The sequence below is a fragment of the Phoenix dactylifera genome, chromosome 5 (genome assembly GCF_051530095.1).
Source record: "Phoenix dactylifera cultivar Ajwa chromosome 5, Ajwa_hap1_PhDact_Kaust_v1.1, whole genome shotgun sequence".
Classification (NCBI taxonomy): domain Eukaryota; kingdom Viridiplantae; phylum Streptophyta; class Magnoliopsida; order Arecales; family Arecaceae; genus Phoenix; species Phoenix dactylifera.
In genome coordinates this window covers 31,504,988-31,522,255 of record NC_143194.1, presented here as the reverse complement: position 1 = coordinate 31,522,255, position 17,268 = coordinate 31,504,988, and the positions used below count along the sequence as shown (strand labels likewise).

General features: G+C 44.6%; 1 protein-coding gene across 11 annotated transcripts in view; it reads left to right on the top strand.

Annotated features, from left to right (window-relative positions):
* The window catches only part of LOC103710891 (helicase and polymerase-containing protein TEBICHI), a 31,088-nt gene extending 27,359 nt beyond the window's left edge, over nt 1-3,729 (top strand). For 9 of the 11 annotated variants that reach the window (XM_039129109.3, XM_088722371.2, XM_088722369.2 and 6 more), the window contains 6 exons: nt 550-658; nt 734-874; nt 1,757-1,853; nt 1,945-2,128; nt 2,212-2,330; nt 2,424-3,729. In XM_039129109.3, the coding sequence (XP_038985037.3) occupies nt 550-658; nt 734-874; nt 1,757-1,853; nt 1,945-2,015 (418 nt within the window). In that variant the 3' untranslated portion in view covers nt 2,016-2,128; nt 2,212-2,330; nt 2,424-3,729. The remainder of the gene's footprint in view (nt 1-549; nt 659-733; nt 875-1,756; nt 1,854-1,944; nt 2,129-2,211; nt 2,331-2,423) is intronic. The other 2 variants (XM_088722372.2, XM_039129107.3) reach the window with 1 other exon arrangement.
* The last annotated feature ends 13,539 nt before the right edge of the window (nt 3,730-17,268 follow it).

Here is a 17,268-nt window from a genome sequence, read left to right as displayed (position 1 = left end):
TGGACTATGGAGAGCTAGGAATTCATTGCAAGAACAGAAATTTGAGTTGACTTTATTTCTGAAATAAATGTGTGCCAAAGTTTAAAGCATACCTTTTATTGGTGCCTTGATATGACTTGTGGGAAGCTTTATTTTGTAGATTATTTTGCTTAACAATTGCTTGATTTCAGTTACTGAGGTTGATAAGGTTTTCTCTCTTGAGCAAACAAGCCTATTCAAATATTATCTGTTGACACATGCCTCCTCAACAACCCTAGCTATTTTCTTTTGTTTTTTCATTTTCACTTTTTCAAGGTGAAATTGGTAAGTCTATATGTCATCTGCTATTGCCGCTATCATACTTTAAGGAAATAATCATTAATAACTCATTGCCTCGATGCTAAATTTAATTTATTATTATTATTATTATTGTATAATACTATGGCTGCATGGCATCATTTTTTGTATCCTATCAGAAGAAAAAAGCATCTCATCAAAATTGTTATACTTAATCTTTCCTTATTATGCATTAGATAATATTTTGTTTTACATTGACATCTTGGAATGCAGGTATGTGGAAACATTGATGGGCAGAAAACGCTTTCTATCAAAAATAAAGTTTGGAAACAGCAAAGAAAAGGCTAAAGCTCAAAGACAAGCTGTAAATTCCATTTGTCAGGTAGCAGAAGAGCATTTAATTTGTGTTGCAATTGTGCTTTCCCTGATTTAAAAGGATCACTTGGTTGTTTTCTAGGGCTCTGCTGCTGACATAATCAAGATCGCTATGATAACCATTCACTCTGTGATTGCTGAAGGAAGTGAGCCTTTTAATCTGAACAGTGGATCTGCGACAAAATTTTCCAACATTAAAGGCCATTGTCGTATCATTTTGCAGGTTATTTTGTTAATGTTAGAGTATACTAAATTCTTCTTCTATACTTTATAGCAACTATTGAGATCAAAATAGAGATCAAGAGTTGCTTTATTTGACTCTAGCTGCTAATATATATTTAGAACTTATATGCTGTAGTATATTGAAGTATTATGATTACTATAACCTTTGCTAGAAAGGCTCATACACTTGTTCCCACAACTGTGCATTATGCTCAGGACCTCCATCAACTCCTCCATAAAACATGAGAGTTATGCTTGAATGTAATATGTCCACACTGTACAATCTGTCATAATCATGACTATAATGTTAGGCAACAAGATCCACGGTTACATCCCATATATGAAGCACTATTATTTTCTTCCCACCTGTTTTGTTGTCATTTGGCGGTAATTATGAACTCAAATTGGTGATTTTATGCAATCAACAACTAATGTTTTGTTAGATGTATTTCCTTCCTGTTCACTTATCAGATAGAATGCTCTTATGGTCCTATAACTTTTTTCCTTTTTCTTGCTTTAGAAAGGGTCTTAAATCTCAATTTTCTCCTTTCCAGGGGTACTAGAATTTTAATCTTGCAGTAGAGCAGGGTTAAGACAAATCATACTCTGTGTTAAGGATATTGCATTTTTCTTTGTAGTTGTTCAAATTTATTTTAGTTTTTACTCTTTGAATTTGTAATGACAATGCATTTTTGTGGATACGCATATACAGCCATGTTGCTAGCTCTTTATTTGGTCAATTTCATTGCACTATCTGCATAATAGGTTAGTGAGAAAAGGCCCCTTATGGAGACAGAAACATTGTGTTGCATTATTGTCCAATTCAACATGGCCTAGTTAACGTATGGACCATGACATGATTGTTGCTCTATGCTCTGGTCAGGTGCATGATGAATTAGTGCTGGAAGTTGATCCACATCATGTAAGGGATGCAGGAATTTTGCTGCAAATGAGCATGGAGAGTGCTGTATCACTTCTGGGTACCTTATAATTACACTATAAAGCATTCCTTGTACCATGATTCATAATTAATTTTTTTTTATTGTTGTTGTTTCTTGTTTCTTATTTCAGTTCCGTTGCATGTAAAAGTGAAGATGGGGAAAACCTGGGGTTCGCTGGAGCCTTTCCAGCCAGAACTTTAACCTTTCAGTGGAAAGAATTAATGACTGGAAAACAAAAAGCTGCTGGACATTTCATCCATTTATCTATTTTTGAAGACTCTAGGCAGTGTGGATGGTGTTTCTCTGGCTTACAGGTGTTGCTATGTTTTTCCATAATCTCAAAGCATGGTATTTCTTTATGCTTTTTGATCATCTGAATGTTATATTCCTGGTCCAGGAGAAGTTCAACTGATCTGATATTGATAAGATTCTGTGAGCTTTCAGATGTCAATTAAGCTTCCATTTGGCTCAATCAATTTCGTTAGAATGTGTATTCATTTCTGTTTATACCCCCAGGTATATCCTTGAAACATTATAACCTCTTAAAGCTCCTTTTTTCTCATATTATGTAGAGAACATAGTTTAATTGGTTGATGATTTCCTCTGCAGTCTTATCTCGTGGTACCATCCCATCTCACTTACACCTTCTGTATACATGCTGGGCTTTAAATCTCGAGATATGTTGTACATAATTTAGGAAGTGTTGTGATTGGCTCTTATCCTAACAACAATCTTCTGAATGGGTTCTGAATTTTGGGGTCACGAAGAGAGGGTTCTGCTAGGCAACCTATAAGATAGGTTGGCAGGAAGTTGGACCTACCTTCACTGTTACATAGTTTAAGTTCATGCTGGGAAACAACGGTCCCCTACACTTGGAAAGAGCCTATTGGAAGAGCGAAGAAGGCAGGGTCTGATATAGGAATTTGCATTCACGTCAAGACTCGGATTATCAGCCAAAATGCCAGATTGCAACACACCCCATTACCATTGTATCTTGTACAGGAGGGTAAATGGTCGAGCGAATCTTTCTTTGGATGCTAGAGGCAATTATAAACTAGTTCTCAGAGCTCTCTTTGACATGCTTACAAGTGCTAGAGGCAATTTTGATATGAATACTGCTTCCCCTCTGGGCTCATTTACCCAGGCCTGTGTGGCAACTGGAGATTGGTAAAATGGACATGGTAGGTGGTTATCGGAGGTTCCCAGGAGTAGGAAACCAGGTGGGATCATATAATCAGATATTGCAGATCATTGGGAGATTTGAGCCAAGTGCAAGTAACTGTTTTTGTAGCGGAGATTGCTCGGGTTATATGTTATGGCTTATAATAGATGCGGAAGTGACTGATGTTAGACTTTACGGATGTCAATACTTGGAGATTGCCTGGACTTTGGAAGGGGTACATGACTTTACCGTGCCAGGACTCACCATCGCCTAGCTGTTGGTAATGCTGGACACAAAAAAAAAAGAGGCTCATCTTTTGACGGAAGCTGCTTAGAACATACTTGGGATGGGGTGGTAGCTGCAGGAAACTTCGGGCTCGGTGAAGTTTTAATTGAGCCATGAACTTGTGTAACAAGCTTTACTGTTGCATACACAGAGATATTGAAGTAGCTTGGAAAACAAATCTTCTGGGATTTTCTGAAAATGATGGAACTGCTGGCACTGTAGCATGGCTCTGCTCAGAATAACTGTATTGACTAAAATGCATGCAGGAAGGTGTAGCATAGTACGGAGTTGTGAGAAACTTGAGTAGAGAACTGTATTAGAAAAGGCATTTGACTTTGTACAGGGATATGGAATTTCTGAAATTAGTCTGATCAAATTGGTCCCACACTCCCACCTGTAAAATATACTTTGGTGTCTATTGGACATTGTAACATATTTGAAGGCTATGATAATTCTTTATGTATTTCATCCTCCACTGTTTGAAATGTGAATGAAAGTTGAAACATTTGACTGCAATCCTGTTCATTTGCCCCATGGAGCTATAGAATGCCATGGTATAGGTGACAGTGTATTGTCTTGGAAATTTCTTCTCCCGCAAACAGGAAAAGGGAGCTCCTGTACTTCACTGGTTAGTGTTTTCTCACCTTGTTTAATGCTGTTACCCTCGGGCCTTGTACAGTTGGGATTTTCTTGTTACCGATATTCTTATTGTGCTAATCTGATCGTTTGTTTATTTATCCCAAAAACATGATGATGCTTTTCAATCATAAGTAATGAATTCTGCTTTCATAAGTTTCATCTTTGCGTTCTTTTCCTGCTTGTGTGCATAAAGCACCAAACAATTTATACCTGATAATGCTTTTCCACTCTTTTGGTATTTTTTTTGTCGAATTCTGTCTATTTGTGGTTTAGACCGGCATCCTATACTGAAAAAACTTGAATGATCTGAAAATAGATCGCATTACCACTCACTAACAACCTGACCATTTTTAGCTATGTTTAAGAACTTAAAAAATTCTGACTTCAAATACCCACAAATAGTGATGCCTTTAGCATACCTTGGTAGAAGGGCTGTTTGTCTTAGCTTTGAGTCCTCACTCATGTACATGCAATAATTTTATCTCCTGTTGTCCCTGTTGTAATGGGTAATACCTCTATTCGAACTAATCACTTTTAAGGGAAAGTAACGCACAAGATGCCTAATTCATTTCATTAGAGAAACGAACTTTAAACTTTTCCCAATTGTTATGCATCAGTTTAATAGCTAAAATTTTTTGGTCAGGAAGCACCATGATTTTGTTGGTTGCACCCAAATCCATCGCCTGCGAGCCACCATTGTAGCAAAAAAAAAAAAAAAAAGATAAGGCACAAACATATGGTCTTTCTAGGTGAAGCCTTCAGAGTGATGAGCCGTAAAGGAGGCCACCCAGTCAGCAACACTACTTGCCTCCCTATAAACATGTGTGGCTCGATGGGAACCAAACTCACCTAAGAGTTTGCGAATATCCTGGAGCAGCGGCTTACAACCATCATCGTGTTTCCAACCCCGGATCTATTCGATCACTGTGGCCGAGTCTCCCTTGAGGAGGATGTAGTCCGATCTCAGCACATGTCTTGCATAGGTGATGCCCTCCTAAGCAGCTCTGAGCTTGGCACTGACAACAGACGTGTCGAAGATCCATCGATCCCCTGCTGCTATCAGCTTGGCATCATGGTCTCTAATGACAAATCACACACCTCCAGTGCTCCCTCCCCTGCAACATTGTCGTCAAAATTTATCTTGAGAACGCTAGAGAGTGGAGGCTCTCAGGAGACCAGCACAGTCCTGGACGCTACAGGCGCAGAATAGGAGCCCCAGATTTCTCTAGCCGTTCCGAGAGACGATGACACAGTGGATCGAATAACCTCCGCCGCATGAAGTAGAGCTCCGTCTGCCACGACCCTCGGATGCACTCTATTATCCTCGAAAACTCGGACATTCCTGTTTAGCCAACAGTGATAGGCTAGATAGGCAGCCCTGTTCCTCTACTCCTCAAGGTCGGGCCTCCGTGAGATCTCCAGAAAATACAGAAAATCCTTGATCGACGTCGCCCCTGCCGAGGGACGGGGGAGCCGAGGCACTTCTGTCACGCCCCGAACCCGGGGCCCGGGGCGCGAGCAGACGCCGCGCACCTGCAGGGCGGACCCCGCAGGCGCGCAAGGCAGATAAATCAGATCAATCATCAATAACTAAACAAAGATAAATTCCAGTTTTCAATTCAAATGTCCATAAATATATACATATGTCAAAAGGAAAAGTCCATATCCATTAGCTAACTACATCATGACCACTCCATCCCGTAATCCCTATAATCACATGTCATCACCTGAAAAAAAAAATAAATAATAGGAGTGAGCTAACAGCTCAGTAGGCGACATCATGCAATAAAGTCATCATATAACATGTCATAATGCATATAAAAGCAGCTAAACTCATAAATCCAAAAATCCACACAATAATCTGTAAACCCGATCCGAGACTCAAAATATCTCAACCGCATGACTACGGCCACATCACCCAGTGGCATGGTTACACCGAAGTGCCAATACAACTCTCCGAAGAGCCGCTCCACTGAGCCAACGCACCACTGTGCCGCACCCCCTGGTGCCAATCTCACGCTCTGCAGAGCCAACGCACCACTGTGCCGCACCCCCTGGTGCCAATCTCACGCTCCGCAGAGCCAACGCACCACTGTGCCGCACCCCCTGGTGCCAATCTCACGCTCCACTGAGCCGCTCCGCAGAGCAAAACGCACCCCTGTGCCGCCACTATTCTATCACCGGTGGTCACGGTGTCGGAACCAGTTCCTCAGTACAAGTCGACAGGGCCAACGTATCATCCCATTGGCGGGGTCTAGACTATAGTCACGCAGTCTTTAAAAATCAATAAATAAATTTTCCACATCGTGAATTTCCAAATCAAAGTCATGAACATGCTCCCAATAATAAGTCACATAACAGTTTATAAAAAAAATAAATATTTAATTCTAATTCTAACACATAATGCCAAGAATAAATCATAACATCAAGATATGCAAGATACATGTTATAATTCGATTTTAAAGCAATAAGTCACCTACCTGGGTTCGCTTAAAAATCCCTACCACAGATATCACGAACTCCTGATTAAACATAAATATTAATTATTTAATTAATTAAGAAACATAATTTAAACTAATTTCAACCCCTTAAACTCCTAAGTTCATAAATCCAAGAATGGGCCCCCAAGATCAAACATATACCCTAAAATCAGAATCCTTTAGACCCAAGTCAATTGTGGCCCAACACAGATTAGGCCCAATTGAACCAAACCAGATTACAGGTCCAGATCAGATCTCGGGCCCAAATCAAACCAGCCCACAGATCCAATCAAGCCCAACTCAGCCCAAAAACAGACCCCCAACCCAACCCAGACCAGGTCTGATCAGACCATAACAAAACCCATTCACTTAAACTCAGACCCAACCCAAGCCAGGTCTGATCAGACCAGATTAGACTCAAGTCAGACTAACCCAAATTTCTGACTCAGATCCAAACCATAACCCAAATCCACTCACTCAATTCTAGATCAAACCAAATACAAGGATTAGATGGAACCGGTTCATAATCTAAACCGGTTCATGGTCTGATCCCCACTTGAGGCACGGATTTCAAAGCAAGGAAAACCCAGGCGGAAGAAGAAGAAGAAGAAGAAGAAGAAGAATAGGAAGAAGGAGAAGAAGAAGAAGAAGGAGGAGGAGAAGAAGAAAGGGAGGAAGAAGGGAAGGAAAGAGAGAGGCCGGGGCTGGAAAGCCCGGCCCCTGTTCACCCACCTCCGGCCGAACTCGTTTCGGCCGGATTGACCCCGGCCGGCCACCGTCGGCCGGCCAAACTTTACAAAAAAAAGTCTTCAAAAACAGGGGAAGGTAAAACCGGTTGATATCCCATCTTTTCTCTCCCTTAAATCCATAAAACAAATAGATAGGTTGTTTTCCTCACCTCCGGTCGTCGACGAGTGAGTTCCCGGCGGCGATGGCGGCTCCGGCGACGACTACGGCTCCGGCGATCGTCTCAAAAGAGGGGGAAAAGAAGAGGAAGGAATGGGGCTCTCAGAGAAGAGAACGAGAGGGAGAGAGAGAGAGAGAGAGGGGGAGAGAGGGAGAGAGGGAAGAGAGGGGTGGCTTGCGGAGATCACGCTGGCCGTTCGGCCGGCATGGTCTTCGTGGGCAACCCACGATGATCCAACTGAAGTCGGCACTCCTTGCCGACTTCAGTTCGGGTCTTCACACTCTAACCAACTAAAAAGAAATTTCGTCCTCGAAATTAAAAATATGCCTCAATCCGAGAACAAGGCTGGATACTTCTCTCTCATCTCCTCCTCCAGCTCCCAGGTGGCTTCTCTCTCACTATGATTGCTCCACTGGACCTTGACATATGGGATAGTGCGTCTTCTCAAGACTTGGTCCTTCCTATCCACTATACGGACAGGCTGCTCCACATATGTAAGATCGGCGCGAAGCTGCAAAGGTGCCACATCAATCACATGATTTGGATCAGCAATATACTTCCTCAGCATGGAGACATGAAATACAGAATGAACTCCCGATAGAGCAGGTGGAAGTGCCAGTCTATAAGCAACAGATCCAACTCTCTCGAGAATCTCGAAGGGTCCCACATATCTCGGACTGAGCTTGCCTCGAACTCCAAACCGCATGATCCCTTTAGAAGGGGATACTCTGAGGAATACATGATCTCCGACCTGAAATTCCAATTCCCGCCTCCTGATATCTGCATAGCTTTTCTGTCTACTCTGAGCTGCTCGGAGTCGTTCTCTGATCAACTGAATCTTTTCCACTGTCTGCTGCACCATCTCTGGACCCAAGATCTTCCTCTCCCCCACATCATCCCAACAGATAGGCGATCTACACTTCCTACCATATAGAGCTTCATAAGGAGCCATCTGTATGCTTGCCTGGTAGCTATTATTATAAGCAAACTCTACCAGTGACAAGTGATGATCCCAAGAGCCCCTCATATCAATAGAGCAGGCTCTCAGCATATCCTCTAAAATCTGGATGGTCCTCTCAGACTGTCCATCTGTCTGTGGATGAAAGGCTGTACTGAAGCTAAGAGTGGTCCCCAAAGCTCTGTGCAAGCTGCCCCAGAAATGTGCCACAAACCGGGAATCTCTGTCTGATACAATGGATACTGGAACTCCGTGCAGCCGTACTATCTGCTCGATATATAATTCTGCCAGCTTCTCCAGTGTCATCCCAGTCTTGATTGCCAGAAAATGAGCTGTTTTGGTCAGTCTGTCTACGATCACCCAGACTGAATCATGACCTCTAAGGGTACGAGGTAGTCCTGATACGAAATCCATAGTAATATGCTCCCATTTCCACTCTGGAATCGGCAGAGGCTGTAGCATACCTGCTGGTCTCTGATGCTCAATCTTAACTTGCTGACAAGTTAAGCATTGAGATACATGCTGGGCAATCTCCCTCTTCATGTTATTCCACCAAAACACCGCTTTCAGATCCTTGTACATCTTGGTACTGCCTGGGTGCACTGTATATCCCGTACTGTGAGCTTCATCCATGATTTCCTTCTTCAGACCAGGATTATCTGGAACACAGATTCTGTTAATAAACCTCAAAGAGCCATCTTCATGTATACGGAAATCTGACTGTGTACCAGACTCGATATCCCTCCTGATCTTCTGGAGTCGAGGGTCATCAACTTGCGCTGCCTTAATTCTATCAATAAGTGTAGGCTGGACTCGCAAGTTTGCCAATTTCATAGTAGCCTCATGTAGATACACCTCTATCTCTGCTCTCCTCAGATCTTCCAGAATATCCTTCTGAGTAGTAATCAAGGCTGCAATATTCCCTGAAGATTTCCGGCTCAGTGCATCTGCTACTATATTTGCCTTTCCAGGGTGATAGTGGATAGTCAGATCATAATCTTTTAACAACTCTAGCCACCTCCTCTGTCTCATGTTCAGCTCTTTTTGAGTAAAGAGATATTTCAGGCTTTTATGATCAGTATATATCTGACATGTCTCTCCATACAAATAGTGCCTCCATAATTTCAGAGCAAATACAACTGCTGCAAGCTCGAGATCATGTGTGGGATAGTTTTCTTCATAAGGCTTGAGCTGTCTAGAGGCGTAGGCAATAACTTTTCCATTCTGCATCAGCACACAGCCCAAACCCTTCTTGGAGGCATCACTGTAAATAATATAATCAACACCCGTGACTGGCAGAGTCAAAATAGGTGCTGACACTAGCCGGCGCTTCAATTCCTCGAAGCTCTTCTCACACTGATCCGACCACTCGAATTTCACTCCTTTGCGAGTGAGTCGAGTCAAGGGCCCAGCAATACTAGAGAAGCCTTCTACAAATCTTCTGTAATAGCCGGCTAATCCAAGAAAACTGCGTATATCTGATACATTTGTCGGTCTGCTCCAGTCAACTACAGCTTCGATCTTCTTCGGGTCAACCATAATTCCTTCTTTAGATACCACATGCCCCAAGAACATCACCTGATCCAGCCAGAACTGACATTTCTTCAGTTTCCCATACAATTGATTCTGTCTCAAAATTTCCAAAACAATTTTCAAGTGTTGCTCATGCTCAGTATGACTCTTGGAATAGATTAAGATGTCATCAATAAACACAATTACAAATTTGTCCAAGAAAGGTTTAAATACCCTGTTCATCAGATCCATAAATGCAGCTGGAGCATTTGTCAACCCGAAAGGCATCACCAGATACTCATAATGGCCATATCTGGTGCGGAAGGCAGTCTTGGCTATATCAGACTCCTTTATCCTCAACTGATGATATCCAGATCGCAGATCAATCTTTGAAAACACCTGGGCACCCTGAAGCTGATCAAACAAGTCATCAATCCGGAGTAGGAGGTACCTGTTCTTGATAGTCACTTTGTTAATTTCTCGAAAATCAATGCATAGCCTCATACTGCCGTCCTTCTTCCTCACAAATAACACTGGTGCACCCCAAGGAGAGACACTGGGTCGAATGAAACCCAGATCCAATAGCTCCTGCAACTGTTCCTTCAGTTCTTTTAGTTCAGCCGGGGCCATTCTGTAAGGAGGTCTAGATATGGGTGCCGTACCAGGGTTTAGATCAATGGCAAATTCCACCTCTCTAACTGGTGGTAAACCAGGAAGCTCATCAGGAAAAACATCAGGGTATTCCCTGACCACGGTTATGTCTTCAATTTTCTGTTCCGACTGCTCAGAATCCATGACAGCTGCCATATACACAGAGCACCCCTTCCTGAGAGACCGAATACCCTGTAAGGCTGCCACTATCTGAGGGGAGACACACTCTCCATCACCCACAAAATAAAACTCTTCAATGTCAGGGATTCGGAAAGTCACCCGCTTCGAGAAGCAGTCAATGGTAGCGTGATATATAGCTAACCAATCCATACCCAGAATTAAATCAAATTCATGTAAGTCCATGACAATAAGGTCAGCTTTCAAGTCTCTACCCTCTACAATTACTGGGCAAGACTTGCATATCAGTGAGGTGATCATCTTACCCCCAGCTGGGGTACTCACACATAATTCCCTCTCCAAGGGTGAGCAAAATATATCATGCTTATGCACATATGTAGATGAAATAAAAGAGTGTGTGGCCCCTGAGTCGAATAGTGCATATGCATAAGTAGAATGTACTAATAAGGTACCTGTCACTGCCGTGTTGGATGCCTGAGCATCCTGCTGTGTCAGTGCATATACCCGTCCCTGGGTGCGAGACCCTCCTCCTGTCTGCTGTCTGGGAGCGGCTGGCTGAGAAATCTGTGCTAGATCAGGGGGAATCTGCCGCTGAGGAGCCCTAGCGCTCGGTGGCCTCTGCACAAATCCGGCCCGGGGACAACTAGAAATCCTGTGGCCCGGCTGACCACACCCATAACAGACAATAGTCCTAGACTGGGTCTGAGGACACTGAGCCATCTTGTGGCCCTGTTGGCCACATCTGTAACATGCCCCGATACCAGGCCGTGTCTGAAGACACTCAACAGCTCTATGTCCAGTCTGGCCACACTTGAAGCACATTCCTGATAGCCCCCTGCGATCCGGTGCAGTCCTCCCATATGGAACTCGCTGCCCTGCTCCTGGACGGAACTGCATAGGTCGGCGCAGATGCCGCTCACTGTCAGAGTCAAAGTCCCTGCTCCCTAGTGATCGTTAACCTAAGCTCTGATACCAATAAATCTGTCACGCCCCGAACCCGGGGCCCGGGGCGCGAGCAGACGCCGCGCACCTGCAGGGCGGACCCCGCAGGCGCGCAAGGCAGATAAATCAGATCAATCATCAATAACTAAACAAAGATAAATTCCAGTTTTCAATTCAAATGTCCATAAATATATACATATGTCAAAAGGAAAAGTCCATATCCATTAGCTAACTACATCATGACCACTCCATCCCGTAATCCCTATAATCACATGTCATCACCTGAAAAAAAAATAAATAATAGGAGTGAGCTAACAGCTCAGTAGGCGACATCATGCAATAAAGTCATCATATAACATGTCATAATGCATATAAAAGCAGCTAAACTCATAAATCCAAAAATCCACACAATAATCTGTAAACCCGATCCGAGACTCAAAATATCTCAACCGCATGACTACGGCCACATCACCCAGTGGCATGGTTACACCGAAGTGCCAATACAACTCTCCGAAGAGCCGCTCCACTGAGCCAACGCACCACTGTGCCGCACCCCCTGGTGCCAATCTCACGCTCTGCAGAGCCAACGCACCACTGTGCCGCACCCCCTGGTGCCAATCTCACGCTCCGCAGAGCCAACGCACCACTGTGCCGCACCCCCTGGTGCCAATCTCACGCTCCACTGAGCCGCTCCGCAGAGCAAAACGCACCCCTGTGCCGCCACTATTCTATCACCGGTGGTCACGGTGTCGGAACCAGTTCCTCAGTACAAGTCGACAGGGCCAACGTATCATCCCATTGGCGGGGTCTAGACTATAGTCACGCAGTCTTTAAAAATCAATAAATAAATTTTCCACATCGTGAATTTCCAAATCAAAGTCATGAACATGCTCCCAATAATAAGTCACATAACAGTTTATAAAAAAAATAAATATTTAATTCTAATTCTAACACATAATGCCAAGAATAAATCATAACATCAAGATATGCAAGATACATGTTATAATTCGATTTTAAAGCAATAAGTCACCTACCTGGGTTCGCTTAAAAATCCCTACCACAGATATCACGAACTCCTGATTAAACATAAATATTAATTATTTAATTAATTAAGAAACATAATTTAAACTAATTTCAACCCCTTAAACTCCTAAGTTCATAAATCCAAGAATGGGCCCCCAAGATCAAACATATACCCTAAAATCAGAATCCTTTAGACCCAAGTCAATTGTGGCCCAACACAGATTAGGCCCAATTGAACCAAACCAGATTACAGGTCCAGATCAGATCTCGGGCCCAAATCAAACCAGCCCACAGATCCAATCAAGCCCAACTCAGCCCAAAAACAGACCCCCAACCCAACCCAGACCAGGTCTGATCAGACCATAACAAAACCCATTCACTTAAACTCAGACCCAACCCAAGCCAGGTCTGATCAGACCAGATTAGACTCAAGTCAGACTAACCCAAATTTCTGACTCAGATCCAAACCATAACCCAAATCCACTCACTCAATTCTAGATCAAACCAAATACAAGGATTAGATGGAACCGGTTCATAATCTAAACCGGTTCATGGTCTGATCCCCACTTGAGGCACGGATTTCAAAGCAAGGAAAACCCAGGCGGAAGAAGAAGAAGAAGAAGAAGAAGAATAGGAAGAAGGAGAAGAAGAAGAAGGAGGAGGAGAAGAAGAAAGGGAGGAAGAAGGGAAGGAAAGAGAGAGGCCGGGGCTGGAAAGCCCGGCCCCTGTTCACCCACCTCCGGCCGAACTCGTTTCGGCCGGATTGACCCCGGCCGGCCACCGTCGGCCGGCCAAACTTTACAAAAAAAAGTCTTCAAAAACAGGGGAAGGTAAAACCGGTTGATATCCCATCTTTTCTCTCCCTTAAATCCATAAAACAAATAGATAGGTTGTTTTCCTCACCTCCGGTCGTCGACGAGTGAGTTCCCGGCGGCGATGGCGGCTCCGGCGACGACTACGGCTCCGGCGATCGTCTCAAAAGAGGGGGAAAAGAAGAGGAAGGAATGGGGCTCTCAGAGAAGAGAACGAGAGGGAGAGAGAGAGAGAGAGAGGGGGAGAGAGGGAGAGAGGGAAGAGAGGGGTGGCTTGCGGAGATCACGCTGGCCGTTCGGCCGGCATGGTCTTCGTGGGCAACCCACGATGATCCAACTGAAGTCGGCACTCCTTGCCGACTTCAGTTCGGGTCTTCACAACTTCCTCGAATCTGACCAGCCCACAGACATCCGAAGAGGACATGAAATATAAACTCCTCCACCTTCGGACAGGCTGCAACTCTAGGGGAATGCTCACCCCATGCCGAGCTAACACGCCTCTAGTAGGCAGGTATCCCCATGCCACCTTTTAGATAAACAAGGCAACTCGGGGGTAAATGCAAAGCCTCCAGATTTAGCCCCCATCAATCTGTCGAGTCGTAGATCTAAAAGGCCTTACCTCAGGCCTTCTAATCACGCTCCAGACCCTCATGTCTGGAACCTTCCCTATCGGAATTGGCAGTGACAAGACTTGCTCCGCCAACTGCTCCCCAAAAGCCCGCTGGACGAGGCCCTTGTTCTACGTCTACCCACCTGGGACAAATAGATCGTAGACTCCACGCCCCTCCAGCCAAATAGGGTCAATCAGGGTAGGTCATCCACGCAGTGGCACCTCGAAGAGCTAGCTGTCCTCCAAAACGTTGATAGCCCATCCATCCCTGATTTCCCATTTGATCTCCGAGAGAACCGTCGGGGTGCCGGGTGTAGATCTCTTTCCAAATGAAGGAACCGCGTCGATCGGTGCGGAAAACTGCCTGGTTGGTCGGATTCCCATACTTGGCTCTCATTAGAGATCCCCAAAGACTCTCCGGCTCAAGAAGAAACCTGACTTCTAGCTTGGTCGTGAGGATCTTCTGGCGCTCAATCATGGAGTGGACCCTCAGCCCACCACTGCTAGTTGATTGATAGATGGTATCCCAGGCCAGCTGGTGGATGGTATCCCAGGCCAGATGGTGAATACCACTGCTGCCCCCATGCCATCTCGAGAGAAAATTTCTGAATAGTCGCTCTATACACCGCAAAGCTACAAGAGGCACCAAAGTGTGGGATAACGGATAAATATGGATCGAGCTCAGGACTGACCGTACCAGTGACTCTGCCCATTATATGCAGAGTGCCTGCCTGCCAACACTCCAGCATGTATCTGATACCTAGCTATATGGAAGAGCAGTCCGCCCTACGGAGGCGCCAGACTGTGATTAGGACCTCGAGATATCTCAAGATATCTTGCTGCTCCTCAATCTCCAGGATGCAAGTGATCGACGTCTTCACACCTAGATGGATCTTCGGGCTGAAACAAATGGCTAACTTTGCCAAATTGACCTATTGTCTAGACACCGCATAGTACTCACTCAGAATCCTCCAGATCCCCAGAGCCGATTGTCTCGTCGCACGAGTCAGCAACAGATAGTCATCAGCAAAGGGCAGGTGCGAGATCTGAGGTAAGACCGATACTGGCCTGTAGGCTTCCACCTTCTGCATCGCTGAGGCATGTCGGAGCGCTCTAGACAAGAAGTCTGCGCAAATAATGAATAGAAGCGGCGACAAAGAGCAACCCTGTCTCAACCCGACCGTAGACTCAAAAAATTGCAAGGAGAGCTGTGCACTAGTAAGGCAAAAGACGGGGACTGAATACATCTTTGAATCCATCTGATCCATAGCGGGTGAAAGTCGAAGCTCTCTACGGAGTGAGTCATGAAGTCTCACCCCATCCTGTTGTAGGCTTTCTCTATGTCAAGCTTAATACCCATCATACTCTTGCCCCTTGGCACCCTCTGGAGGTCACTCATGAACTCGTGAGCTACGAGCATATTGTCGGATATGGACTGACCACCCACAAAAGCCTCCTGCTCGGGGCAAATAAGCCTAGGAAGAATGCCCCTCAACCTCTGGACCAGGATCTTCGCCACGATCTTGTACAAGGTGGTGCATAAGCTGATTGACCGAAACTGGCTCGACTCTACTAGATCCCGTCTCTTCGAAATTAAGGTAATGAAGACCCTCTTCCACTCATCAAGCATCGTCATAGACAGAAAGAACTACTAGATAGCTGCTATCACCTCCTGCCTGATGATATGCCAATACCTCCCAAAGAAGACTGAGAGAAACCCATTCGGACCTGGAGCCTTATCCTCACCCAAAGACCAGAGGGCATCCTGAACTTCCACATCTGACACTGGGTTGACCTAAGCTGCTTTTTCGTTCACCGAGGGTCACCGAGACCCTCGACAATGGAGCCGTCTCGCATACCACACCACTGCCACCCCCCGGATCGATCCACCTAGACCTGATGAACTGCTTTTCGTCTAATGGCGTCAAAGTCTTCTGTTATTTGTCCACTGCTATTCCTGATCCTACTGACTTTGTTCCTCTGCCTCCGGATGATGGTCGACTGATGGAAATACTTTGTGTTCCTATCTCCCTCGGCGATCCACCAAACTCGGAACTTCTGTCTCCAGAAGACCTCCTACTGCTCAAGAAGTGGGTGGTGCTTGGACAGTAAGGCCCTGAGCTCCCTTTGGTCATCATCAGAGAGGCCTAACCCGCGTTCCTCTAAAGACTGCCCAGAGCTGCTTCGGTTTCCTCCACCCTCTTGAAGATGTTCCCACCGCTTCTCAGTTCCATCTGAGCAGTCGACGCTTGATGCCCTATTAGCTTATGTTGGTTCATAGCTTGATACCACTCATCAGTTAAATGGTTTGCTCTCACAATTACCTATCGAAGGTCAGATGTCTGACTTTGGAAAATCTCTTTTCATTCCATCCTTTCCATAGTAGCCATAGAAGGTAAGCAAAGTATGATTATGCTCTCTGCATCCCCTGCGAAACTGGATTAGACAACAGGAAGTTCCTTGTTTGCTGACAGAAAGTGAGAGCCCTGAGATCAGGATGATACAACAAGCTCCAGATTGGAGCAACCTTACTGCACTGAAAGAAGATATGATCAGCTGTCTTAGGTTGCTTGTTGCACCGACTACAGATATGAGAGAAACCAGCGATGCGGTTAGAGAGGAAATATTTTGTAGGAAGTCTATCTAATATCATCTTCCAAACGAAAACTTGAACTCTACTGTTAACTCTGAGCTCCCAGACTTTAGATATAAGAGTATGTGCGTGATTGTTAAAGCGAGATAGACCTCTTTAACTGTGTTTTTTCTTTGGTAACCTCTTTCCTAGCAAAGAACATCATTGTCATGTTCATCAGCAATTGGAGTATTAAGAATTTGATGTGCCATGGGTGTAGGGAAACAGTTGTTGTCTGTTTCAATATTTCAGGATTCTTCCGCAGTAATGAAATGGCTAATGGCAGATATCTTGTGATCAAGTCTATTCCCCTCCCGTACTGATATTCTGACCAGTTCCATTTGACCATATGCAGTCATTAGAGATGTGGACAAAAGCATTGTAAATAAGTTTCCAAACCGGTGAAGCATTTCTTTACAATCGGTACGTAGGATAGCCAGTTGCCAGCAAATTTGTATTTGGTTCTTAGAAATACAGAGCAAAGAGATTCAGAAAATAATAAATCTTGATAAGTAATGCAGCCCACCATTTCTCCAGATCAAGAATGCCTTGATACTCCATTGTTGTTCCTCCTTTCCTTGTTGTATGACCCATTCGCTGGCGAACGACCCTCTCACTTATATCTTCCTTCACTTTAGAGAGAACCACCTCCACAAGTTTGTCATGGCAAATTGTCTCTGAAATTACCTCCAACTTACGACTT